The sequence below is a fragment of the Coturnix japonica genome, chromosome 14 (genome assembly GCF_001577835.2).
Source record: "Coturnix japonica isolate 7356 chromosome 14, Coturnix japonica 2.1, whole genome shotgun sequence".
Lineage (NCBI taxonomy): Eukaryota > Metazoa > Chordata > Aves > Galliformes > Phasianidae > Coturnix > Coturnix japonica.
The window spans coordinates 5,252,601-5,280,359 of NC_029529.1; the positions used below are offsets into that span (position 1 = coordinate 5,252,601).

Here is a 27,759-nt window from a genome sequence, read left to right on the forward strand (position 1 = left end):
TCTTAAATAATAATAATAATAATTAATAATAATAATATTTTTCTTCTTTTTTCTTTTTTTTTTAATGTTTTTTGTTTTTGTTTTTGTTTTTTTGCAAACCTCCACAGCGCTTAAGAAGAAGGGACTGCTTGAAAGGGAAAAACCAGAGTGTGGCCACGCGGCCGCGCAGCCCCTTCGGTGTCCAACCCCATGTCGGTGTCAAGCCCTTGAGACCCCCCGCACCCCCCTCCCAGACAGCTATACGGGCTCGTCGATGTCTTCTTCTGTCGCAACAGTCACCAAGTCCTGCATCCGGACGGGGCTCTTGGCCACGCTGAGCAGCTCTTTGCTTTTCTCACTGTTGCTCCGTTGAGTTTTTAAAGGCTCCGGCTTTCTCAGTTCGCAGTCCGGTGTGGATCGCCCACTGTCCAGCAGATCCGAGAGGCTGCTCAGGGAGCCGCCATCCGACTGCTCGAAGGAGAAGCCGGGGATGGCCAAGTGCTGTGCACGGCGCTCTGCTTTGCAGCCCGGCTCCCCTGGCTGCGCCTCCGCTGGCTCCAGGGGCTCTCGATATGCTGGGAACTCGCAGGATGGGGTCCTGCGGCGCAGCATGCTGTTCTCAGAGGGTTTGGTGCGTGAGGCCGCCCCGCCATCATCCTCCATGGGAGGATCTATAGAAATACAGGGCGGGCTCATCTTCTTCTTCCTCCTGGCTCCATGGATGTACTCGGACTCCGGTTGGATGTGGGCAGGGGAGCGCGGCTTTTCCTCGGTGCGCTCCTCGAAGCCACAGTCCCCATCGCGGACGGAGGGGCAGATCTCGATGGAGTGTCGCCTTTGGTCATCCGCCCAGCTGGGCTTGGTGAGGAAGCCCTTTGTATCAATGCTGTAAAACTTCTTCAAGTCCCTCTCCTTGCCGCTGCCTGCCACCAGGCTGCTTGTGCTGCAATTCTTCAGGGGCACCGGCGATGTGGCCGGCGAGACGAATGGTGATGTGGAGCAGCTCCCAGCCTCCGAGTGCTCCCCCCAGTCTTTGGCTGAGCTGTTAATGTGGCGAACCTCCTCGTCAGCCAAGTCGGAGGGCTCCAGGAGGCAGCCCTGGGGGGTTGGGGGGCTCTCGGTGGGACTGGGGACCCCGCGCTGGCTGCAGGGGTGTTTCTGAGTCAGTGATGGGTGCCGGTGTGGGGAGGTTGGTGGGGAGCGTGGAGGGGAGGCTGGCAGGGAGGAGGCTGCAGGGTGGAGAGGGCTGGGGGTGAGGGTGTGCTGAGGGTGCTTTGGTGATGGTGGCATCTCTCCATGCTCTGCTTGCAGGTTGTCCTTGGGGTCTAGAGTGTGTCCATCCACCGAGTCCTTCCGAACGGCCTCCTGGAATCAGAGAATCAAGAAGGTTGGAAAAGATCTCTAGGATCACCAAGTTCAACCCCAACCCATTGCCACAGTGACAGAAAATCACAACCCTCAGTGCCACATCACTATGAGTCTTGAACACCTCCAGGGACGGTGAATGTACCACCTCCCTGGGCAGCCTGTGCCGAAGCATCACCACTCTTTCAGAGAAGAAGCAGTTTCTAATACCTGATACTGAACCTGCACTGGAAGTGGAGAAGAGAGATGGAGATGAGAAGAACCTGTGGGTCGGCTGGGTGGCACTGCACGTGGCAGAGAAGTTGGTGGGTGTATGCATCCCTCACTGTGCTGCTGTGACAGCTGCCATCAAACCATGGCTGTACAAGAGGACATTGTGCAACCAGCCCACAGCAGGAGATGGAGCTAGAAGGGTGTTAGGGTCCATTCCAACCCAACTGTTCTATGGTTCTGTGATTTCATGGCAACAGAACCAGAAACATTCTGCTCTAAGCAGCAAGGTGACTACAGGGGTTTACCTCTGCAGGCTCTTGGCCTCTTACCTGTCGGCAAAGCAGCTTGCTGAGAGCAGGAGACCGAGGGACGACGTGTGGGGGAAGGACCTTCCAGCGGTGCCAGCCCTCGCGGCCGGGGGAACGCATGGCCACGTGGAGGGACTCTGGGGGGACCTTCAAGGAGCACGTCCCCACAGGCTGCGAGCGGATGGAGGTGATGGACCCTGGGAAACAGAGAGGGGACAGTCACTGCTGCAGCACCTGTAGGCTCTAGTGTAAATGCTGAAGCATCTGCGTTACATGTGGCTCTGCGTTACATGTGGCTCTGCCTCCTCCAGGATATTGCCCATTATAAACTTGATACTCATAGCTTCTGTTTTCTGTTTCAGGTTACAGAAACCTTCTCTTACAACACCCTGCCCTGGTTATCCCAGGAGGGGACAACACTGACATGCACAGGACAGAACTCCCATTTCTTACCACTCATGCACTCACCACTGCCTGACTCGAGGCAGACCTTGGCTGGCTCCCATTACTGGCACAGGGGCTGCACCCTGAGCTCAATACCAGGCAGGGATTGCTCTCCTCCTGAATGCTCCGAGCCCCCTGGCTGCACCTAAAGGTAAACCCTCCTTACCAAACCCCTTCGTAGTGCTGCTTTACTGCGGCTCTGCTTTGTTTGAAAGGTCTTTGGTTTTTTATTTTCTATATTTCTGGCTGCAGGATTTACAGCTCTCATTAGCTTGAAACCCAGCGTCTGTTCCTACACTGCTGCTCCATGTTAAAAACACGGCTATCCGTCACTTCAAGAGATCTCACCCAGAGGTCAGGGAACTTGAACCAACAGCAAAAGCCATCCAGACAGTTTGCAAATGCATTTCAGAAAGAGATTTGTTGTTGGGAAGAAAGAAAAGCTGTTGTTTAATCACTTTTCTTATGGAGCTTTTCCCCAGACCAGCACGGAAGCAGCAGAGCTTCCCCCTCCCCCAGCTCACCCCACTTCTCCCTCTTTTGTTTCTGTGCTCTCCTATGGGCAGAGTTTCAGCCTTGAGTTGTGCTATTCACACGCCAACCTGGGCTTCACAAAATGCTTTTTTATGATGCAGAAAAACGTTGTCGTAAAACCTTTCACAAACACAGTCATAAAACCAAAACCCTGAGCTTTCTTCCCCGTCCTTCGTTGGAATTTCCTTCTGTTGGAAACTTTCCACCCAGCTCTTATATAGAAAACCAGAAAAAAAAACCCTCTAAGTGGCACCGCTGGGAGCATCAAAGGAATCCAAACACTTCTGGATTTGCACCCTTTCCTCCTGTTCTTCCAGTATATCAGCAAACTGCTTGGATGACCACAACAACACAAGACCTGCTCATCTCATCTCACAGCACGTTCAGGGTGTTGGCACTAAGATATGGGCAGAAGAGCAGACATCCTTAAGTAACAGTGAAAAGCCCAGGAAAGAATAAACATTAATGGGAATCTCTGTGTGTGCTCAGCTTTACAATTCCTGAACCTTGCAGGACTGTGACTTCAGACAGAGAGAAAATAAGCACCCATCATAGCCATTGCTTGAACGTTCCTGGAGAGAAACTGGGGAAGGATGAAGAGTCAGCTCTACCCACCCCTGCCAACATCACAGTCGTCCTATACTGGCATAAATCCCGATTTACACCCACCACATAGATGAAAAGCATCCCCAGCCGTCCAGCCATGAAACTCAACCCTGTTTTCTTTGCTCAGAGAAGAAATTACGGGTGAAATAACAATAATAAATACTGAGCAGAGAACATTAAGTGGTATCCAGACTGCTCAAGCAAATAGAGTTACATCAGCCAAGGAAATCAGAGCAGACCGTGCTAGTCCTGTCAGGGTCTGCAAACCCACTGCTCTTCTGTCCAAGCAGCAGCTGCATTTCCAAGTGTTGCACCAAAGGAAACCAGGCTGGTGAGTGCATGGGAGCCGCTCAAGCAGCACATGTGCTACTAGGGAGGCACGAAGTTTCTTTCTTATTGATTTCCCCTTCAAACCAACTGACCAGCAAAGGAGACTGAATGGGGAGATGTGTTTGGATGCAGTTTGGTAATTGTAAGCTCCCAGGCTCTGCGTAGCACGCGATTCCCTGGCTGCAGGGTGTCTGCACAAGATTCACTGTAAGGAGGCACCGGAGGGTGCTTTCTAATCTTTATGCTCCCAAAGAAACTCCTCCACCTATGAACTCAATGTACCGTGATAAAAGGAGTCAATCTGAGACTGAAACAAGAGCTGTAAGGAGCCCTTCAGGAAGCACCGCCGACACTGGCTTTCATTCCTGCTGGTTTCATTGATTCGTATCCCTGATGTCAGGGCTGATCACTTGAGATGAAATATGCACTTAATATCCTTTTCCTCAGCTAGCAGCCTGTCCTCCACGCCTCTCCCATTGCTTGGCAGCCCCGCTTTCTCCCCAGACGCCCACCCTTAAAAAACACAGAGACGTGACTAAAAAACAAAGCTGCAGTCCTGCAGTGGTGTCAGGACAACCAAAGCAACATCCAACCCATACGCAGCTCTGGGAGCATCTTCCCCATCCAACCACCAGGTGTGTGCCCTGTAGCTTTGGCTGGAGCCACACGGATGGTACCTCGCTGTGACTTGCAGGGATAAGTCTCCATCTCCACCTCGTGGAGGGGATAGGGAGCTTTGGCTGGCATCACGGGCCGGAACATATAGCTGTCGTTGGGCAAGGAGTGCATGCGTGAAACGGAGATCTTGCGGACTGTCAGCAGGTTCTGCGAGTCCTGAGGCTGCAGGCTGCCCGTGCCTCCCTGCAAAGCAAGAGAGAGAGAGGGGTCAGTCAGCATCTGGGTGGGTTTATGGCTTCTTTTTGCTTTAAAACCTCGTGCTCCTCTTGGCATCTCACAGAGAGCCTGCAGCTCTGACTGCAACGGCAGCACAGCTCAGTGCAGAGTTCAGACCGTGGCTGGAAAGAAACAAGGCACCAGAGCGAGACAGGTTCCACGTGCTTCTGGAAATTCATACATGACCTCCTCAAACACACACAGACAGAGGCAGACATGGAAATGTACACCCACAGTAACACCACTACAAACCCTGCAGCCTTTCCCCAGTGCCATCTGGGCACTGCTGACCCCAGGGGATACAGCTGCAGGGCATCTCATGGCACCACACATGTGGGTGCAGAGCTGGATCCAGGGAAGAAAAGGGATTTCTGTGTTTGACCTCAAGCAGGGCTGCTCAACACATCCCCCTCACAATGCACCCCGTTATCTAAAGAACAGTGAATCCCTCTGGGTTTCCTTTAATGTCAGTCTCCCGGTGACTGATGGAAAACATTTTCCCAGCTGCATGTCTTAAATTAAATGTATTTTGCTTTGCTCCTCTGGGCTGTTTTCCCTTTGTGCAAGCAGAACCTGTGCCTGAGATTCCCCCACTGGATAATCTGGAGTTCACCAAAGATCTGGTTAAATCTGTTTTATTTTCCATACATTCCTCACGAATTTCTGTCCTCAGATCCCAAAAGAGATGCATTCCGAGACGAATTACTCCATGCTTTTGCCCTCTTGAAGTTGGCTGAGGAGCCGGGGGTCCAGCAGTGGCTATTACAGGTGGTGGGCAGCCAGAGCATCCCTCTGGGCTCTGTTAGAGCACGGTGCGGTGGCTGTGCCAGCTGGCCCTTGGCCATCATAGCTAATGAGCTCCCAGCTAATGAGCTCCAGCATCACAACACTGAGGCTGAATGGCGGCCATCAAGATCCCAGTGCTGCATGGAGAAGAAAAGGCCTCATCCTGTTGTCTTACTCCAGCAGAAGGAATGGGGCACTTCGCTATGAAATCCCAGTTCACCTTAAGGGATCTCACATATCTGTCTTCTCTGGCTGGGACAAATGGACAGGCATCCCCTCTGACATAAACAATTGCAGTTTTTAAGTTTTTGGCTATTGAGACCCAATTGAGGGATTTGGGTAAACTCCAAATGGCTCCGAGCCACCATCAGAAGTCCTGTAACTATTAAACGTGTGCAGAGAGTTTGTTGGCTCACACCTGGCGAGCTGCTCTTGACAGCTGGGAAGGTCTGGAGCCACCCCACCTCCACCGCTCCTCCTCTGTGCTGGGAAATGCCTGCTGTGCTTTGGAGCTGCATCCACAGCAATGAGCGTAGCTCCTTCCCAGCCCATGAAGCAGTGAGGGAGAACCCCAGCACATGATGGGGAGGTGCAAGGTAGGAGCCCACTCGCTGTGGGACCCCCCTCAGACCAGCTGAAAGGTAATAAATGGACCCAGGAGGCTCTTGGGGATGCAGCTTGGCATTAAGCATTTTTAGTCAGTGTGTACTGCTCCCACCTCCTTTGTCTGGGGACTGGAAGGCTGCTGGAGCTTTCAGGTGGCTCCATGAATGGCACTTCATTGAGGATTATTCCTTCATATCACTCTCTGCCTGTCCTGACCATGGATAACCTGCTTGGTGGTCTTCAAGAGCTTATTGTGAACCCAGAAGTTGCCTGGGGATGCTGTGAGATGCTTGCCACCAGGCGGTGCTTTGACACCCATATGAAAGAGGAAAATGAGCCAAGCTTGAAGCAAATTAATTCTGGATGACCACTGCAAGTTCTCTGATGGCAGTGGATGTGCTCCCCACTGCTGCATGCACAGCTCCATGGCAGAGTGCTACACCGCATCTCCCCTTCCAGGCCCATTTGTGCTGAATGACTGCAGCCCATTGATTTAGGGTATTCAGGAAGCAGGATGAGTGAGGGAAGAGACAGAGAGATGTTTAACAGCCTGCTCTGTCTTGCTGCTCAGCAGTGACCGGGCAGATGACATGCAGCAGCACGGCATGCTGTGCTGTTTTGCACATGGGATGATAGAGGCAGAAGTGGGGCAGCTGTTCCTCTGCTTCCCAGTATCTAATGAGGCACCTCTGGCTGTCTGGGGCTGATGGTACAGACCACCCTGCTCTGAGGCTCCTAACATGGTCTGCTCACCACTGCCAAGCCAAACTCAACTCCAGCATTGAAGGAAGAAGCCTGAAAGCAAAGAGTGCAGGAAGCCGCCTGCTGTCAGCACACACCTCAAAACTCAGCCCTCACCATGCCTGGCTCAGCTCTCCTTGGACATCCAGCAAGGTCTTACAGGTACAGTGAGACAACCAAACTGGTCCATGTTCTCTTCACAAAGCAAGAAAAGGCTCTGCCAGCTTCCAGCTCTCAATGCATTGCTTGAAGGCAGACAGCTGACACATCACATCACACAGCACATACAATCATAGAACCACTGAGGTTGGAAAAGACCTCCCAGACCCCCACCCATCCCACCATGCTCAGTGACCACATCCCTCAGTGCCACATCTCCATGGTTTTAGAGCATCTCCAGGGACAGTGACCCACCACTCACTGGGCAGCTGTGCCACTGCATCACCACCACTCTATAGAGAAGAAATTGTTGCTAATATCCAAGCTAAGCCTTCCCTGGCACAGTGTAAGGCCACTGCTTCTCATCCTATCACTAGTTACTGGGATGAGAGGCTGACCCCCATCTCTCTACCCAGCTCTCCTGCACACGCAAAGGCAGCACTAAGAAGGACTGAGGATGGGACGAGCATTGCGGCTGCCAAGCTACAGGTGGAGGACGACTCGGACAGCCCTGCCAGCTGCACAGCACCAAAGCACAATGCCACAATGCAGAACAACAGCACGGAGCCATTCACCTCAGCCTTGCGGCCCCAGGGATGGTGGGAAGGTGTCAGGATATGGTGGGAAACAGAGCAGAAGGACGAGATTTCCATCATGGGAGTCTCAGCCCCCTCCAGTGTGTCTGGGATGGATACAGACACGTTCTCACAGCTCAGCTCCTCCTTCAAATTAGGGAGATAAAAAGCATCAGTAGCAGAGCAAGGCCGTCCCAGTGCTCCAACACGTCTGCCCCATGGTGTTCTGCCCTACTTGCTCAGAGCAGGAAGGAAGAGAAAAGGAAACGTGGGCTGAATGAGTGGCAGGACATGGCAGAGTGCCTCATGACACCCCATACCGACCCTGCGTGAAGAGATGTGCGCTGCTTTCCCTGCTGAGAAAGGCAACACGGGTGTTGGTTGTGTGTTTTCCTGCAGGAATCTCTATTAGCAACTACATTTACATAGCGAATTCCCCATTGCTATGTAACTGAATTCCTTCTTACTCGACTTAATAGAGTCTGATGGATTTTACAAAAATCTAATTTAATGTAATTTAATCTCACATCCCCCATTGATTTTGCAGTAGATTTATTTGCCATCATGGTGACAAAGCAATTCTGTTTTCACTCTTAATCATATGCTGCTGACATGGGATGAGACAATCATCTCTCAGCCCCTCCTTTATTCTGATTGCCTCATTTTTCCACATAACTGGACAAATCAGGGCAGGCAGCATCTGGGACATTAGCCCCAAAGCTTCAGCTTCTTGGTGGGGATATGATGGCACCCAAGGTCCAAGCTGGCCATGCTTAGGCACAGCAAGAGCTTCAATGTGCTTGAGGCTTCTCTGGAAATCCCAGAATGGCACTAAAAAGAACCTGAGCAGGATTTCAGTGACTTTGTGAAAGGAATTTACGCCATCCCTCTCACACGTGTCAGGGCCAGAGCACCAGGACTTCATGAGATCGCTCCCTGGTGCTGCTGCTTGAGCTGAAACAACAAGGAGTGCTGCTCTGCCTGGGGGAACAGGACAGGGACGTGGGGCACGACGTGCTTTTAAACTAAAAGATCAAGACCTTTGACTTTCAGCTCTCCCCTAGAAGAACATCCACGATGGTGTTAGCCCTGAAGAATGTCACAAGTTGCCTCCTGAGATGACTCCAAGTGTGGGGTGCAGACTCCACCTCTGCCATAAGGCAAGCTGCCTTCCTCCCATGCTGCCTGTTATTGGGACTGAACTGCCAATAGTAGACAGCAGGGACTGTCAGGAACCATCCCCTCCCTCCCCTGAGCACAGGAAGAGCAGACATCTCAAACAAACCATTACCAGGGCTTGGTGCTTTGCCTGCGCTGTTGGCTCTGACTTCATGGCCTCCTGGCTTCTGCAGGGTGCTCTGCTCTCCAGGGCCACTGCACCTCCCCTGCTTCCACTGGTGGCTGAGGTGCTCGCTCCTCGGGACATCTCCAGCTCAATCTCAGCATCCATCTCTGCATCCTCCTTGGCCTCCTTGTTGCTCTCCTCCAGGTGCTTCATGAGCACGGCGACCACCACGTTGACCAGAACGAACTGTGCGATGAGGACGAAGGTGACGAAGTAGACAGGAGAGATAACAGGCAGGTAACTGAGGCAATGCTTGTCTTCCCGAGTGCATTCCCGGAGAGTGTCCTGCAACAGAGGGAACAGGGGAGGGATTCATAAAACTCCAGGGCTCCAAATTACAGAAAGAATAGCTTAATTTCAAAGAGTATCAAAGGCAATTTACAACCCTTCAGAGGGCTGAATCTATAGTAACATATCCCAAGCACAAAAGCTTGTGGGTACAACCCAAACGAATGGAAGAGAATACAGACTCCATCTACAAAGAGGAGGATCTTTTGTTCTTTTGCTTTTTTTCAGTCAAGAGCTGCCTATGTTTACCAGCAAGCTGTAGCTCCGTATCTACAGAGACAAGAAGGAAGAGACGTTGCACACACCTTCATGATACCGTTCCAGTTGTCCCCTGTGGACACCCGGAAGAGGGTGAGGAAGGCCATCCCAAAGTTGGTGAAGGTCGCATGTCGGCTCAGCCCTTCACAAGGATTCTCTTCACTGCAGTCTGCAGGAGGATGAGGTGGGAGCACATCAGTGAAGGGCTGTTTGCCAGCGCTCATTTGGAGCTGCCCCTGTGCCCCTTTTGGGGTGTCTCAACACACAGTGCCCCCCCTTTGCTTTGTCTGTTATTCTCTTGATTACAGTTCCCACCCCAATTATTTTTCCAGGGCCTACCTATGCTAAGTTTTATTTCTATGCAATAAAATCAACTCGTTTTTCTTTTTTTTTTTTTTCTTTTTCCTGAGAGACAATATACTAACGAATGCAAATGGAACACACAAAACATCCCTCCTTCCATAAAACATGAGCTCATTATGTTCTCCTGATGAAAGACAGCAATGGTTCTTGCATGGGAGTTTTGCTATTAGGCATTTTAGGTCTTGCCTTGTCCCTGCCATGTGCTGGGCCACCTGAGGGCTGGCACTGGCAAGGCTGTGCCTGGAAACATGGAAAGGATTCAGTACAGCAGAAGGTGCCTCTGCAAATAAGACTTTTTTCCCCCTTTGTGGCTGAATAAATACATATCCATACATCCAGATGAGTAATATAAAACGCACAGTATTTCATTTGGGTGGACACACAGAACCTGTGGAGACTGAAGAATAATTTGTCTTGGATTGAAAGAAATATTCTGCTTTCAGGCATCTGTAACCTGAGCACAGGGCTGGACTCATAAAGGGGATTAATGACAGCCATAAAATCACCGCGGAGGATGGGCCCTTCTGATGCTAACTGGGATGGAAGCATTGGGAGGGCAGACACGTCTGCTTTGCACTGCACGTTTACAGGCACTCGCTGCCTTGCCCAGCTCAGCCAGGTTTATACTCTTCCCTCTGCCTGACTTTGAGTGGTGGACACGTGCACCTCGAGCAGGAGGAAGAAACGATGCTGGACCTGCAGGAACCAGTGGACGCTACGTGATTTATGCAGAGAGAGGAAGGTGGTGCTGAGAGGAACAATGGATGGACAAATTCAGGCAGCTGGAAGAGCAATATCAGCCAAGTGCACGAAACTAATGGAGTGCAGTGGAAGCTGCAAGGAGGGACGTGTTTATGGTGGCACCACTCCAATATGAATCTGACTGCCATCCAGCTCGGCAGACTCGTGTGCTGTCTGAAGTAGCAAACTTCCATCTTTGTGAACACGTCCACGCTAGACAATTATATTTAAACAGTAAATAGCTCCTCTACAGCCAAGGGTGGTGTGGGACAAACCTCTACTGTGTGTGTGCGCATTGGACAGGGTCTGTATTACATCCTCGTATGTCACTTGTGACCCTGAGATCAAGAGAAAGCTTTAATCTTCAGACCGAGAGCTGTGAAGACCCAAGAATAAGGGGAAGAAAGGAAGCAGCTAGGTATCAAATAAATATCAACCGGATGAAATAAATTGTGGCAGGCACATTACTCACCCAGCTTGCCAAACAATTCCACTCCCAGGGCAGCATAGATAAAAAACAGGAGCATAAAAAGTAGGCCAAGGTTCCCTACCTACACAAGGAAAAAGCAGAAGAAGGGTCAGGCAAGTTGAGGTCACAAATTCAATTGCTCCATCACATTTTAAATACAAACAACAAAGGGACACCGGTGGCCAGCGGCGATTCATCTCCTGGCTTCCAGCATCCTGCTGCCCTTCCATGATTCTGCTATGACAGACACAGAGAAGGCTCCCGGGTGGGGGAAGGAGCTCCTATGTGCAAAGCAGCCCCTGGGCCGGCACCTCTCTATCCCAATTCCACTTACCTGGGATGCTGCACTCAGCTATAACCCGGCCAGCCCACAGCCGCAGCCCCGGTGGCACTTAGCTCTGCACTTCAGACAGAAGTAGCTTAAGGGATGCTGGTAGTTTAGGTGACAATATGCTCTGCTTTGAGTTTAAGGGCCTTTCCTTTCTGCTTGCCAGGTTTGCAATTCTAAGCATGAAGACTGAAGGTTTCATGACATGTTCTGAGCCACAAGAGGACTCGTCTGGTTTTCAACAGCTCATGTACTCTGAAGGACATTTGGAAAAGGAACACGTGTTCCAGTAGGACATAAATTCTCCCATCCTGGCCAGAGACATTTACAGCAACAACTACCAGACTTTGAGCTTTCAGTGTCTCAGAAGAAAAGCCTTATTCCATACACCAGCACTCGGATGCAGCATCTTGCAGTCTGAACACTGCGTGGTGTGCTGCTATCAGGTATCAGCAGGCATTTGCAAAGAGGCAATAGGGGATGGTAACAGAAGCGCAACGATGCTGAAGTGAACACAGAGGTTATTGATAATAACGGCATTACATTTATCCACCCCAGAGTCTAAGCCTTTAAATCACCTCAGAGTGCAGATTATTGGTGATTTAGGCAGAGAACATGAAGAGCAGCGTGACCTGACCAGCTAACTGCCTGCCTCTTACCTGCCACTAACTCTGGCCACATTTATTTCCCTGCCACTTTTAAATGTCTATCAGCTTATGATGGAGGCAGAGCCATTTCTGCCCCATTAGATGTGTGTCGTGAGCCTCATTTTATCTCTGAGTAACAGCTGGGTGGTGATTCAGGTACCCAAAGGATTCACCATCCTCAAGGTATCTTCCAGTTAACTCTTTGGTCTCAGAGTGTTCTGACCACGCTGCTTCATGCCATCTGAAAAGTTATCAGGATAACAATGATAACCCAAATTAACACGGCTATCAGTAGGTATTTCTTGTTTGGATTTGTCTGTTTGTTTCTATTAAAGAAATGGGAACAGTCCAATCATCCAGTGGAGACTGTAATTGCAATAAAACCTCAACAGGCTCCTACACGTAGAGCTTTGCAATACCACTAACACTGTTACCACACTCCAGGGAATAATAGAGATAATGCAGCGATGTGGATGGCTGCTCTGGATTATTTCACTGCATGAATTTCTTTGCCTTCTGGAATAACGCCTTCTAGCTCAATTCTGCAGGTCCACTGGCAGTTTGTAAGACATGGGGAGGCAGCCTGCAAAATGACTGCAAATCAGGAAACATGGGGAAAGAGGCACATGCATCCTGCCAGGGAGGCAAATGAGCAAATAACAGCAAACGAAAGTGATAAACAAGTTTTCTAGGTTGAATGTAAATGAAAGGCTGATGCTGTAGCACTGCAGAAGAGGAGCTTGGATTGGTTTTCTTTTCAAAGCAGCCTATAAGCTGAACATTTTACTGCTGTTTTAATGCTTTAGAAGTCAGCCTGCAAACTTCTGGCATCGATGAAATTCCAAAGAATTTAGACTAACATCAAAGTTATTACCAGGTTATCACTCAGCACTATTATCCAGCTGCCAACACACAAAGCACAGCAGCCTTGCAGGCAGAAATACTGATAACTGGTCGTTTTGAACTGAGCTGACATTTGCTCATAAACAACGTGCCCCGTGTGCATTTGTAAAAGATTCTGTATTTAAGTTTATTACTGAACCAACGTGTCTCATAACTAGTCCAGAGAGCACTTGTGGAGTTGCTGCATAGGCTCGGGACATCACGATAAGGCTGAGAAGTGTTTGTTGCATCTGCCCTGAGCTGAGAGCAGTCACAGGGACAGTTTCAAAGCCTGGATGATGCATCTCTTGGAAGGGGATTGAAATCTGTCAGTGATGTGGAAATGTGACCACAAGGGAGAGAGATAGGAGAGAAAGCAGTAAATGAAAGACCTTAGGATGTCTGAAGGCTTTACCTGTACTGCTAAACTCCATCCCATCCAGTATATTGACATCCCGAGCTCACAGCTCCTGACTTGGACAGGGTACCAGCTGCTCAGCAGCCTTTGAGCACCTGATGCTTAAGAGAAAGCAGTGAGCAAAATCAATTACATCTTTTTCAGGTGCTTCAGAAAAACCACTTGGTCTTTTTGTGCAGCTTCTGGCTCTACTGAAGTAGAAGTCAATGCCAGATTTAATATTTTGTCTGTCCCAGCGTGCGGCTTTCTGGTCTGCTTCTCTCAGTAAAGGAAAGGAGGGTCCCATTCAGCCCATGGCCTTCACCAAGGCACGAGCACAGAGAAAGACCCCAGGCACATTCGCAACATCAGCTGAGGTGGAAGCAGTGAGGTCAGCCAGCAGCTACTGAGCAGGCTAAGACAGCAGGTCTTGAGTCTTGAGTAGGTAATTAATGTCTCTAAAGCACTTTGAGATCCATTGAGGCCAGACAAGAAAAATGCTACGTGTGAATCATGTGGCTGTGAGGAGCAGGAGGGGGCAGAAGCACATCCAGGCACTTTTCCCAGCATCCAAAGGCTGGGATGCCTGTGCTGGAATCTCCATCAAGAACAGAGATCCAACTCTGGTCAGAAACCTCAGCTTTGGCAGCCAGTCATCCAGGCAGGCTCTGAAAAGTGGTTCTGCTCTAGCAGCTCTTAACAGGACAGCCCATACTGTGTTTATCCATCCAGCTCCCCCTGACTGGTGCCTTTGGCTGGGCAGAGAAAACTACAAATAACTCCAGCCTCTGTCAGCCAGGGGCTATCCATCATCTGCTGTGGGGAGACTGGGGCCTGGAGGAAGTGAAGAACATCTTGGAGATGTTGTTGGTGTCCTTAAGTACCTCAGAGAAACCACAGGAGAAGACGGAGCCACTGGTGAACATTTGTGATTCCTCCTGGACCTTCCCTGGCACCCTGGCTGCCATCTGCTGCTGGCTGAAGTGTGTGTTCTTGGGGCGGGGGATGAGAGGCAGGGAGAGAAGCAGAGCTCTCCATCCCACGCAGAGGAGCAGGGAGGCCCCATGCAAGGAGCTCCCTCCCTTCAACACGGTGCATTCCAGTTGGATCTGTGGTCTACCATTGCAGAAGTCCTGGAATAACCCTGCTCAGCAGTGAGGAAAGCAACTCTACTCTTCACACTTCCAGCAAAACCCTTCTCCCACCACTCCTGCGTGGCCTGGGGAAGCTGTCTCTGCTTTAGCTCTTGCAGACACCTCTGCCATTAGCTTTCTGCCTCTCCCTAAGTGACACTGTGGAACCACTGTATGTCCCATCAGAACCCAACCTCTGACCTACGCCAGTAAAAAGCCATTATCTGCAAGCACAGGGCTGCAGAGAAACTATACCAAGCTGTGTTAGCTTGATATGCAAGTGCTGTGCCTCTCAAGTGATACAAACTGATGCTGGGCTACAGGAGGTGTGACACACGCTCCTCTGGACACAGGCCAGTCTTGCTGTCAGTGGGATATAACAGATGAGATCTGAGTTCTCCCATTTCTCATTTTCCCTCTGTATTAGATCACACAGCTACCAGTAACGCCAGTTCCCCCGTGGATTGCTGCGCCTCTGGTCCTAATCTCAATACTGCACAAGGACAGTGGCTTTCACCCCTTGTAGGAAGCCCCTGGGGATGCTGAGATGCCAAGTGCTGCAGGCAAGTCACTGTGTTCACTGTTAATGCACTGATACCAGGAACCATCACTCTTCTGCTGCACTGCCAGCTGTGTGATCCTGCCCAAAGCCCTCAAGCACCCACTGGTCTCTGCTCTCCCTGCTCTGGGTGAAGCACTGATAAAATATTTGTCTGGTGGTGTCCCACTCCTGTAGTGGCTGGTTGAGATGTGCTGGGGTTCTTCTTGTGCCTCTTCCTGCTCTGACATCAATTATTTCTGCATCACTGGCCCACACCTTGGCATTTCAGTTGGCCATGCAGGCAATGCACACAGGGGCGCCTGTCAAGAGCTATTTCTCATAAAATGAAACCTCTGCCAATCCTTTCCAAGGACATGAGTCCTCATCTTCCTTCCAGCACTCTTCAACCAGAGCAATAAGCTTGGAAGCAAGAAAACACAGGCAAATTTGTGCATTAAACCCTAGAGAAAATGGGCATATTTGCCTGGAAAAGAGAGGCCATCTGTGTGAATTCCAGGAGCATTGGAAAAGGGCCAACCAGACAAGCTCGAGGCTGTGATCATCTCAGTGGTGCAAACACAGGGCCAGTAGAAGAATGGAATGAGCTCCTCTCACTGTATCCACTGAGCCCCACGGTGACCAGCACTACCAGCCAGCAGAGCACTGGTTTCCTTGTTTAGTGATTTCTGCTTCTTTTCTCTATGGATATCTCTTGGGCAGCTCTGCAAAGCTTTCCACTGTGTAGCATAGCACACTCCTACCTACCCATCTTCTAGAACCAGACTCAACTGAAATGCCTGCTGATAAGACATTCCTATTCTTGCTTCACAGTCATTGTGTTTCCAGCACCTGGCAAAAGCAGCCTGTTGTGTACGTCCCATAACTGCCATTAGACAATGCCAAAAAATATGTTCAAGAGCTACAGATAAGCACAGAAACTGCAGCATCAAGAAGAGCTGAACTCCTGGACAGGAACAAACTATAGGCTGTCCTTCAGGGGACGGACAGGACAAGGAGTTCTTCACTTTTTTCCTTGGCACAGACTGTATGTGGGGGGAGTTCCAAGCTTTGAAGACAAGAAGGAGGTAACCCTGGACAGTCCTGCATTTAATTAATGTGCTGTCCACAGAGCAAGTGAAAAAAAAAGAAGGAAGAAAAAGAACCCAGAGAGTTTAAATAGATGGGCTGGATCTCACTTCTCGTCACAGGGGTGCAAATCAGTCATTGCAGCAGAACTAGAGCGGTGCAGATGAGCATAAGGAAAGAGAAAACAGCTATGCAGACCACCTTAGAAAATAAGCCCTTATAGCTGTGCCTTGTAATTCCATGACAGCCTCATTTGCTTTAGAATTAAAAACCCTGCGTTACTTGCTTGAAGTAAAAATATGACCTCAAAAAGCTCGTGGATAAACCACCTCCCTTTGCTCCCTTTGTATCTGCTGCTATTCCTGCAAACAAGATTTGATAGGAAAAATCCACATTTTCCTCTTGTTGGCTCTACAGAGCCAGGCTGGCAACTGGACTGGATTCCACTTTGTGCTGTCAGGAGCAGCAGTGGCTGCAGGTTACTGGCAACCAATACTTGAAATGCTGTGCAAACTGAGCTGGGCTGCTTGGTATGGGAACCACTTACACAATGAGCAACTTCACTCAGCCAAAATCAAAGCTATGAGTCTGAGAGTCAAGGGCTGACCCTGCCACAGAAAGAGTGAATTGTACCTCATGGGGCAGGGGATGTGGAAGAGATTAAAGGATTACCATTGAACAGGAGTCCTACGGTGCAGACATTGCATACAAAACCAATGCAGCCACCAGACGTATAAGCAAGTGAATAGCCAGCTGAAGCTTGAGCGGTGTAATTCATTACACTACCTTAATGGGGCTAGAGCTCATAAAGAAGAGTAAAAAACTTGAAACAGATCTTGAAGATATGCTTCGTACTGAGAGATTAAAGGAGTTCAATGTTCTTCTGTTTGTTAGAGTGCAAGAGATTATTTTCTCTCTTATTACCTCCAAAAAGGAGAAGTCCTCGAAGATAAAAGCAAAGTAACATACAATGAAAGAAACAAACATGGTTAATTCAGATTGAAAACATCAGACTTTAAAGAACATACACCTACTGGAAGGATGTATTTCACCAACAGCGGGTGGCTGATACCTCAACGCTTCCCATCCTTAAACAAGACGGGGTGGCTTTTAAGACCTGCTGAAGTCCAGCTCAGAGCTCAGGGACTTGTGTTATGCTGGGAGCTGGCCTCTGTGGTCACAAGGAGCTTTTCAATCTGTGAATAGCACTGAACTGGCTGAGCTGGGTCTTGCAATGTCTACATGGTGATGTCAGTGCCGGTCGTGCTAACCCAGCTTTGTTTTTAGCTGTTTGGTTTCAAACACCGGGTCTATTTCAAGTCTACACCAGTGCAGCAGATTTTAGCAATTTGTGTTAAAGCAGCACAGGTCAGAGCTGAGGCTGACAGTGCCTTTCTAGGTGACCATGGCCCCATTACTAGCTTAACCTCTTGGTCAACCAGCTGTGAAACTGGAAACTGGATTCCTGTTTGAAAAGGAGAAACTGCCCCAAGTCTGTGTGGTGGGGGTAAAAGCCAGGACAGCACAAGCAGAGATGGCCTACAGCAGGGCCATGATGAATGATTCAAACGACCCCAATCACTTTCTGGGGCTAAGAGGGAATGGAGATGGTAGATAAAGACAGTGCCATTTTGAGACCTTTTTCTGACTGCTCTTTCTGTATCTCTTGCCTCTGCTTTTTGTTTTTTTGCTCTCCTCTATTCCATTTCATTCCCTTTCAGACTCTAGGTGAAAGAGAGGAGCTCTGTACAGGAGTAGACAACAGTTTGCTAGAACAGGAGGATGCATCAGGACAGCAAGTCCTTCTGCACTGAAAACAGAAGCTCGAGGTCACTCTGTATTCCAAGAGAAGAGACTCAGCCTGTTTTATGGCATCCATAAACTTGGATCAAAATGGGCTTGTCCCCCAGGCCTGGGGACAGTTGGTTCTCTAGGAGTTACTCAGGCTCTCTCCGCTGCTGAATAAAACCAAATAAGAAGCTGATGAAAATCAACCAAAAGAAGAAGAAAAAGAAATGAGTGCTGTAACGATACCTTATGTTTGTAAGCCCATTTATGGGCATTCTACAAACACCAGATGAAGAATTTTCCCCTGAATGAGTAAACATGGAATTAATTTTTCTTGCCACTTATGTACATTCAATGAGGATCTTCCAGCTGTGGTTTCAAGCTGCTACAATCATTGGAGCAGGAACTCTTGCCCTGCCTTTAAAATGAAAACTAGAGCTTTATGAAAAGCAACCACTGTGGAAGAGATCTCTCCAAACTTCCCTGCCCATCTTATGAATTTCACTGAGGGGCAATGTGGCATTTTTATCAGCACCAGATCTGCTTGGAATATCCCTGGGGATTTCCCTGTAAAAGAGGCCTTTGGTTTGAATGTTGGTTGCACGAACACCCCGAGGAAACAAAAAGCCTGGCCTGCAGCCACCCTATTGTTTGGGGGAAAGAAAAGAATGAAGGAGAGAAAATACGCTCTGTAATCACAATGCTTTCAGAAGGAAAATAATAGACACTAATGAAAAGCTTTCTTGAAATGCCAAAACAAGGGTCAAACTGGTAAATTCCATGCCTGGTCCCAGCCAAGATGGAGCTTTCCTTCACTGAAAAGGAGATCTGAATTCCAAATGGCAAATGTCTCACATTAGAAACATCTTCATGATTGTGATGAAAAGTAGATGGGCCTTTCCAAGAAAAAGAAATTCCCCTTGTTTCCTAGATCCTTTTAATCACACACATAGCAACCATCTCAAAGAGGTATATGTGGGTAACTACACACACTAGTCCTACTGATTCCCTGCTTGATCCTTGAGGTCCTGAGACCCCATAATGGCACTTATTTCTGAACAAAGCACAGCAGTGTTTCCTTTCTGATCTCAGAGCATCTTTACACCACCTTGTTCTGGAGTGAATGAATCCACAAGAACCCAGAGTCCTCTTCCCCACTTACAGTGCTGCCTGCTATATATTCCCGTACGTAATAGGAACGTGTAGGCAGCTGAACTCCAAAGACAGGAAGATCAGGAATTTGAACATCAAACCCACAAACCAGCAGAACACAAACAGGACAAGATTTTAAATACAAAGGAGCCCTAAACTTCTTGGTTTTCTTCTGATGTACTTCTTTCCTTCTTTCCCCCCCAGCCCCGCAAATACATTGATCCTTAACAAAGTAGTCCCAGGAACTGAACACTTGAATGATCCTGTCAAGTGCCATTAAGAGCGGCAGAATCTCATTTCTTCTTGCAGCATGTGAGAGTCCAGTGATTTGAGACCTCACTCCGGGCTTTTAACACTCAGAAATGCCTCTCCCACTTGGCTCTCAAAGTCTGTAGCTCCTCTGTCAATACATGTCAAGAAGTGCGGCTGTTCCTGCCTTGCAAAGAAACCTGCTGAGCTGTTTCTAGCAAACTAGATCCAGAGCTTTCACCAACAGCTTTCTCTGTCTGTTCTGATCTTCCCTGAACTTCTTGGTGAATTCTGTGTCTTAGAAGAGCTCAGCCTACAGCACTATGCTCTCTCTTTTCCACCATCCTGTTTCTCCTGTCTAACACAGACTATGTATACAAGGCTGTACCCTGCAAAACTCCTTAATCAAGGTGCTGGTGGCAGTGGAAAAAGCTGATATCCTTCCCAGCTGGCTTCCAGTGCCCACCAAGCCCCATGGCACAGAGCCATCCCCAGGCCCCAAAGGTACAGACTTTGAGGGGGAACAAACTGGTCATGGATGAAATCTGGGAGCTTACCTGGGGAAGTGCTTGTACCACTGTGTCCAGGAGAGCTCGCATTCCAGTGGCCATTTTAAGCAGTTTCAGCACTACAAAAGAGAACCAAATCCCATTAAGCAGAGCTGGGAAGCATCTCAAGTAGAACCCAACAAGGAAATCTAGCTTCAAACCTTGTAAATGAAGGGTCCCATCTCTCTTGCTTTCATATCACAGAGATGGCAAGCTCACTGCATCCTGGCAGGACCCACCAAAAATCCAAACATCCCTACTACATCTCTCAACAACTAACGTTAGTGACGCTAGTAAAACAAACCCAATGCCACAAAAACTCCAGCATGCCAAACTGAAACAGCAGGACTAGAAGAACAAATGGCCAAACCATTTCCTGATGTGTCTGGAGGGATGGCTGAAGACCTATGGAGCAGGTCGTACCTCTTGCTATTCTCAGCACCCGCATGATGCGTATTATGGTGGGATTGATGGGCAGCGCAGCGTTCATCTCTATTTCCTCCAGCGTGATTCCCACAATTGATAAGAGAACTATGGCCAAATCCAGCTGATTCCACCTAACAGACAAAGAGAGGAAGGACAATAAAAAAATAATTGGACATCCAAAAACAGAGAATTAACTTTTAAAATCAATCACAAGCAAATCCCAAAGGTCTTTCTGCTGTCAAACGTTCTATGCCCGCAATCTTCTATGTGGTATAAAACCAACTCACTGAAGCTGGCACACAGTCCTGAGCTGCTGTTGGCTGGGATCCTATTCTGGGAAGTGCTACTGCCAATGCTGGGGCTCCTATTGCCCTTCGGCATCCAGCTGGAGCCAGTTGCAGGGACAAGATATTAGGCTGGGTGGACCTTCGATGTGAAGCAGCACAGCTGCTACCATGTTGTGCCACCTGTTCCTTCAATTACATTACTACACTCGAGTATCTTCACTGATTTATAGCCTAACAATTGCTGAGGACCTTCCACTCCAGTACTGCAGTACAGTGAAACGTGAGATCGAGTGTCTTTCCAATGCAATTTCCCTATTAAGCAACACTGCTCATAGCAGTTTCCATCCGCCCAGGCAGGGTAAATGAAACAAACACACTGGTTTTGTGGAATAGTGTCTGATCTCACCCTGCTCCCCAGCAAGCTGCCAGACCACAATGTGCTCTCACACACAATCGCTTCTGGCTGAATGGCAGAGTATGCTCTGTAGGTCTCTGAAGCTGGGATCTGAAGGCAGTGGGGCTGAACACAACTATCTTTACATTTGCCAAGGGCTTCTCCAAAGCCAGCAGCCTACCAATGGACTGGGTGGGTCCAGCAGCAGAACAGGCTTGCCTGCAGAACTCAGTGAGTGTACGTTGCCAAAACTACTCTTCTGAGGACTATGTTAATGCCAACAGGTTTTCTGACCTCCAGGCTGAGCTGGTCAGGTCTGATGGAGACGCAGATAATGGCAGAAGGAGGGGGTCTAGAATTCTGTAGGATTTCCTGAATTCCCTCTGCAAAGCAGTCCCAGATGCTTTTAGGATCTGTAGTTCCTATACTATAAAGTTTGCACCCATGGAGAAACAGCCCTTTGCTCTCCCTTGCACACAGCATGCGGTACTACTGTAGTGATGCTACATTTGTTCAGCAACTGGCTTTGAAACTGGGTCACTACAGCTCTGTCCCAATTACAAAGGAGTTTAAAATACTCTCACCTGTCCTTAAAGAACCTTCGAAAACCAAATGCCACCAACTTCAGGACTGCCTCGAACACAAAAACTATGGTGAACACGTAGTTACAGTACTTCAGGGCTTCATCCAGGGACTGAAAAGAGAGGCACCAGTTAAACAGATCAATGCAGTGCACAGGGATGGGCAGATACAAGGGTGGGAAAGAACAGAGATGTAGGGACTAATGACGTAATAGACTGCAGAACTCTGGTACAGAATTGCACTAAATTACACAGCAAAACACAGTATTAGACACTGATGCAGACCAAACCTTCATAAGCACTAATATTAGATGTGCTAAGAACAGTAAGAGCCATCAGGCCCCCAGCTTCATGACATAAATTGCTGAGGGTCTGGGGCAGAGACAAAACTGCATCACTTTCCTACTAACAAAAGTTTACTTTTTCTGAGCTGCCTTAATGGATGATTTCATTCCTGCATGGCAATCCTTAGGACAATGGCTTTGATTAAAGCACTCAGAAAAAATATATGATATTGGGGATGGATTAAGTCTTGCCTTCTTGAAAAATGTTACATCTCTAGAGCTGGGCAAATATATCCATATTTGGTGCAATGTTCACTCTCTATAGAGCTGCTCTCGGAAGTCAGGAATCCACAGTGTTTATACTTCAAGATGATGAGTGTTTATAATGGATTTGATTGGAATTAGAGGCCAACAATAGCAAAAGAATCTTGCTTGGATCTTAAAATAGATAGCTGCAGAGTAAAACAGCTCTTTGGTTGAGTAGGGATTTGGAGAGAGGAGGGAGGGAGGGAAGGGGAAATTAATTAAATGAAGTACAGGTCTCTTACAATAAAAAATGACAACAATGAACTTCAAAACAGACAGAGTTGGAAATAAAATGCATTAGAGGAGGAGAAAAAAGGCTTTTCTGCTGTGTTGACAGAGGAAGCTTCAAACCACAGGAAAGCTGTCCTGTTCACACCGGTGTGATGGCTGTGCTTTGCTGACACTAAATGCTCACTATTTGGGAACAGGAGCTGCAAGTTTTTCAGATGCCAGATATCCTCAGTGCACACCACACTCCCTACTTCTGTTCCTAAAATGGAATAGCTAAGTTAAAAGAACGTGGTACTATTCTCTATTTCACATAAAGCTCACTGCCTAAGCCTGAATTCTTGGACCATTTGTGATGGTCTGCATTCAGGTTTACACCACGCTGTTATACGTGAATGTAAAACAAGTATAAATACGACCTCATCTGGATAAATAACATTTACACGTGAAACAGAGACCGTTATGTAAAGGAATGATGGAGGCAGAACAGCATTCAGACTGCTGGCATAAAACACACACATTACCCCGTGGCTTGGTGCCCCCTGGCTTAGCTCCCAGGAGACATTTGCAGCTTACCTGGCAAGAATGTGCAAAGCTGAAAAAGCAAACACAAATCCTACAGCTCCATGAACAATGGTGCAATGGAAGGTTAATGTATGCAGCAAATGTACGGGCTATGTGATTTATACCAGAAGTTTGGAAAAAAGGACTTGAGGATACGTGAAGAAAAAAAGAAAGGCTATACTTAGTTTATTTCAAACTCATTGAAGAAGAGAAACGTTGCTCTGCATGCATTAGCTTCGTTGTTATATCCATTAACAGAATGTTCTAAAACCCTGGACTAAAACACGGGACTGTTTTACAGTCTGAGAGTCAGTCAGAGCTGGGAGAGGGAGAGAAAATATTTGGACTGGTGTTTTCTTAGCAACAGTATAGTTTTGAGCCCACAGGGCTGCGTTTCACACATTTGACAGATGGCTCTTACCTTTGGCTGGTTGTAGTGCTCCATCGACATGGTGATGACGTTGACTCCAATGATGAAGGTGATGAAGAGGTCGAGATAGTGGCTGGTGCAGAGGGTGTGGATGTATTTCCGAGCTGGAGAATAGTCAGCGTAGTAAGGCCTACGCTGGGCTTCTGCAGGAAAAGACAAAGAAAGGCAACGCAATGAGTGCAGGTCCTGCTGTTTGTTTGTCAGCTGTCACAACCACACCGTCACACACGTGGTCCAAGCAAAGTCCTTGAGAGAACTGACTGGAGGCAAAGCGCCTCTACTCAGCAGTGAGGTCTTCAAGAACCACAGTGGGGTTCTCAGGCTGAGCCATACTCATTGGGTGTGCAGAAGGGATCCCCATGGCGCTGACAGCCAGGTCCTCTTCTCCCCAGGGTTCCCTGTTCTTACTGCTCTGCCTCAAGTTCAGGGACAACCTTCACATAATGAGACTGTCACAAACCAGGAAGGGTGCTAAGCAGGATGGAAATGAGAACCAAAAAGCTCCAAATCCAGCAAAGCTTCATATCCAGCTTAGAGAAAAGGCCCAGGACAGGTCTTATCGCTTGGGACTGCAACACATCTCTTCTCTACCAGTTGGTGACGTTACGTGTAAGTAAGAGAAAAACATAACCTGAGCTCAACATCTGCATGAGAAGGCTTCTGGTGTGTCATTGAGGTCTACAGAAAACACAGCGACGCCTGTGGCAAAGTGGAGCACATGCGTGAGGGTTACAGCACACAGGACAGCATCACCAGCAATGGAGCGGGGTGCTCAGCACTTCTCTCTACAGTGACCATCAGCACAAGCTCCTCTGCAAATATAATAAGGGCATGATTGCATCTAGAAAACATTCAGGCTACGACCGCATTAATTTTATCTCTCTACCTCTGGTCATGGCTCCTCTTTGAAATAGGGAAACTTCTGCACATGACCAATTTTGCTGGGCTGTTCCAAGGCAAGTGTTTGGACACTGCCCCATGACTGAGTTCTATTTACTGCATGCATCTCTTAAATTAGGCTGTGACCACGAGTTGGCTGAGGGCAGGCACTCTGATGGACTCTCTTTTTGAAGTTAAGAAATGTAAACATTCAAAGAATGGACGCAAGGTCAAGCTCAGCATTAGGGCAAGTTCTGCAAGCGGAAGAGACCTGTTAGGTCACACTACGCCAGAGCACGATTGTTCATAATAAAAAGGGCATTTTTTTGCAAATATTTCAGCAAATTAAGCTTTTAGTGTAAGAACAGTTGGGGAAAAGGGTCTTGCTTCACCTTAAAAACAGGGAGGGAAATAAGGCTGAAAGCATCCAGTGCCCTCGCGAAATACATAATCCCTCCTCTCATCTTGTTAATATCTTTCAGATGGAGTGACTCTTGAAATGCGGTTGGTTTTGATGTTTTTATTGGTAGTGCAACTAATGCCAGATTAGAGTCCAGAACCTTAAAATAAATGGGATAAAAGGAAATGGAATCTGCTGCTCTCTCTCAACTACTCTATTTTTTATGCCATTTAAAAGCGGAGTGGAAGCATTCTGAAAACATTTCCTTCAGACTGAGGTCACACAGACTTATTTTTTTCTGCTGAAGGCTGTGGGAATACAAGGTGAAAGAAAACACAACTGTTTTTGAATCCGCTTTCGCATCGCTTATGTGCCTAAAGCCCTACCAGCCATCTTAGACTGCCTCTGCTATTGAGCTCGGCTGATCCAGTGTGTCTAAATAGCAATAATAAGGATACAAAATATTACTGAAGTCTGTAAAATACGCTTTTTATGTGTATTCAGGGTTCTGACACACCTGGTTTGGTGTTTTTGTGTTTTTTTTTCTCCCTGTAAATATCTTTTCGCAAACTGAAAAACTAATTTCTGAGGAGGTCTGAGAATAACCCCAGCTCTACTCAGTATAGTAAGGGTCTGCTTACTAAGGATTAACAATTAACTCACAGACCTCACGCTAGCAATGGTGGGCAGCACCTGGACCATATCTGAATACTCTGCTACTCCTGGTCATCTGGTTGGCCATGAAACTTGGGACTGGTTTAGCTTCAGCCAGGATGAGGGAGCTCTATGGAATGCCCTTTTGGTTAGTTATGCTCTGTACCCCTGAAGCCAGATTAACAGATGGAAAAAAAATCTCCTAAGGGTACACATACAAGGACAGTCTGCGATACAATTGGCAATGCTTGGAAACACATGCAACAACACTGTCATACTCGGTGCAGCAACCCATGCAATGTCCATTAGAGGAGATACTGCTCATGCGAGGCTAATGGTAGTGAGCAGGGCAGTGCAGGAAGGGCAGCTTCTGCTCTTGGTGATGCTGGTATTAGGGTGGGGCAATCCCATAATAGCAGGAGGGTGAAAGCAGTGAGAGATCAGCCAATGTAGCTACACAGCAGCTCAGAGCCCCCAGCAGTTTGGCTGTAAGTGTTCAGTGCACACACCTGCAGCTACAGCCTGCTCAACCAGAGAGGTGGGCTCTGCAGGACCTGGATGGTGGGGACGTGGGCACCACAAACAGGGAACACTGAATGCATCATTAATTAGAGCAGGCAGAATGCAACCTGTGCCCGGCTGCTCCACAGAAACAGCTTCTGTGATCAGACTCCAGCCAGCCAACTGGCAGACAAACATCAAATGCAAACAAGCATCCCTGCAGCTGCAGCTGATGGTTTGAGTTGGTGGAAACATGGGAGGGAAAGGGAACATCATCAAACACAGACAAAAGGAAAACCACAGTCCTGTCTCACTCCCACTTCTGGATGTTGGCTAATGCTTGGAACTCACCTCTCTGACGAGTACTAAGCTTCTTTGCTTGTAATTCTGCTGACATGAAAATTAATGAAGCGCCGTCTCCCAGCTAAAAAGCATTTAGGTTGGCATTACAATTGCTAGCTAAAGCTCCTCCATTATTCTCCTCTGCATGAAACATTAGAAAGCCCTAATGGCTTTATAAGCATGCTTGGCACAGAGCAGCTCTATACCTGCAGCTGCCTGGAAAAATAAGCAAGATGGTTTGATAATTCCCTAGTTGGAAATATTAAACACTAAGATATGCAGTGCCTGAATTTTTAGTTACAGCTCAGATGTTTCTGCTGGATGCTCGGCATTGAGATGGGCTAATTTAAATACCACTGTGTGCTGCCCATGATTGCTCATCCCTAGAGAGAAAGGCTTACAGTCAGTGCTCTGAAAGGTATCTATGTCGGGTCTTAAAACAAAACCAGCCTTTCGTTTCTACAAGGCCCAGATGCTCGGCTCTGTGTTGGGAGATGCCACAATTGGAGTCTCCTGCCCCGTTTTTGGCATGCATTGTCCCCCAGACCCACTTTCAGCCCTTGAAGCCCAGGATACCGCCTGCATTTGACCTGACCTCGCTCTGCTCAGCAGTTGCTGGCTTCACCAGATGCAGGTGGGTTGGGTTTGGCCCCGTGTGCCGAAGGCAGAGGAGATCAAACCGATCCATGTGACTTTAATCAAGGACTTTAATCTGGGGAGGCTGCTTTCAGTCGGTGTCTTCTGAGAACTTCATTAAAAGGCTTAGGAGTGGCAGGACGATTAAATTACTGCACACTTATTGAAGTGGTAGATAGAGCTGATGGAGGTAGGGACTGTGTCAGAAAAATATTCTAGTTTATCTTTGCAAAAAAAACCCCAAAATCCATGCAGTTCTATCTTTAAAAACACATCAAATGCATTTCTATGGCACATTCAACCCCCTGCCCTCTTTTTTCCCCATTCTTTTTTCTTTTTTTTCATGTGAGCAGAATTAACTGGCAAACCCACTGCAGTGCTGGAGAGCTGCTGCACCTACTTTGCACGTAAACAGGGTCTGCGCTGCATGGATTAGAAAAGCACTCACAAACTGGTGATGGGAGAGGAAGAGGACAGGAACCGATGAGTTCATGTCACCCTGAGCACCCAGAAGGGCACTGTTGGGACACAGTGATAAGGATAAGCCAAGGGATAAGCCAAGGCACCAAAAAACAGTGTGACACTTTGTCCAGTCAAACCCACACAGCAGATGCGCGTTTTGACACACGATGCTGCTTCCTTCCCTCAGTCCTGGCCATGCTCAGCTGGGTTCAAACCCTGGACCCAACCTGCACAACCTCGGGTCTGCTTGGATGGGGCACTGACAAGCTAAGGTTTAAATCCTTTCCAGTCCTGAGTTGCCTGCTATGCCCAAATGGTGCATTTCTGCATGGAGGAACCTTCAGGTGCCCAAAGATTTCCATACACAGAACCACAAGCAGGGTCACCACACACAGAAGGCATCACGACAGAAAGGAGTAAGGACACAGTGACAAGGTAGCACACAGATGGGCAACTCCAGATGGATGGATGCTGCTGTTAAGAGCCCTAGTTCTTCCTTCCCCTATAATCTCTTCAGGTAGGAATGGCAGCTGAAGGAAAAGCATGGCTTGCTGCTAGACTGCCCATCGTGGCTTCCTGCCTCCTCTGCAGGACCACCATTCTCCTGTGCACCATCCTGTCCCATGGGGA

At 48.2% G+C, this 27,759-nt stretch overlaps 1 protein-coding gene and 1 long non-coding RNA gene across 2 annotated transcripts in view; one reads left to right on the forward strand and one right to left on the reverse strand.

The window, feature by feature from the left end:
* Positions 1-53: 53 nt before the first annotated feature.
* The window catches only part of CACNA1H (calcium voltage-gated channel subunit alpha1 H), a 191,087-nt gene continuing 163,381 nt past the window's right edge, over positions 54-27,759 (reverse strand). Inside the window, exons 26-36 of the mRNA XM_015876890.2 lie at positions 23,247-23,398; positions 21,447-21,556; positions 20,179-20,312; positions 19,765-19,835; positions 11,008-11,086; positions 9,479-9,600; positions 8,832-9,170; positions 7,541-7,687; positions 4,457-4,640; positions 1,887-2,062; positions 54-1,344 (exon numbers count right to left, since the gene is read on the reverse strand). Of these exons, the coding sequence (XP_015732376.1) occupies positions 238-1,344; positions 1,887-2,062; positions 4,457-4,640; positions 7,541-7,687; positions 8,832-9,170; positions 9,479-9,600; positions 11,008-11,086; positions 19,765-19,835; positions 20,179-20,312; positions 21,447-21,556; positions 23,247-23,398 (2,621 nt within the window). The 3' untranslated portion in view covers positions 54-237. The remainder of the gene's footprint in view (positions 1,345-1,886; positions 2,063-4,456; positions 4,641-7,540; positions 7,688-8,831; positions 9,171-9,478; positions 9,601-11,007; positions 11,087-19,764; positions 19,836-20,178; positions 20,313-21,446; positions 21,557-23,246; positions 23,399-27,759) is intronic.
* On the forward strand, positions 1,943-5,214 carry LOC107320720. The gene is made up of 3 exons (XR_001558359.2): positions 1,943-2,052; positions 2,228-2,460; positions 2,562-5,214. It is a non-coding gene; the product is annotated as an uncharacterized LOC107320720 (long non-coding RNA).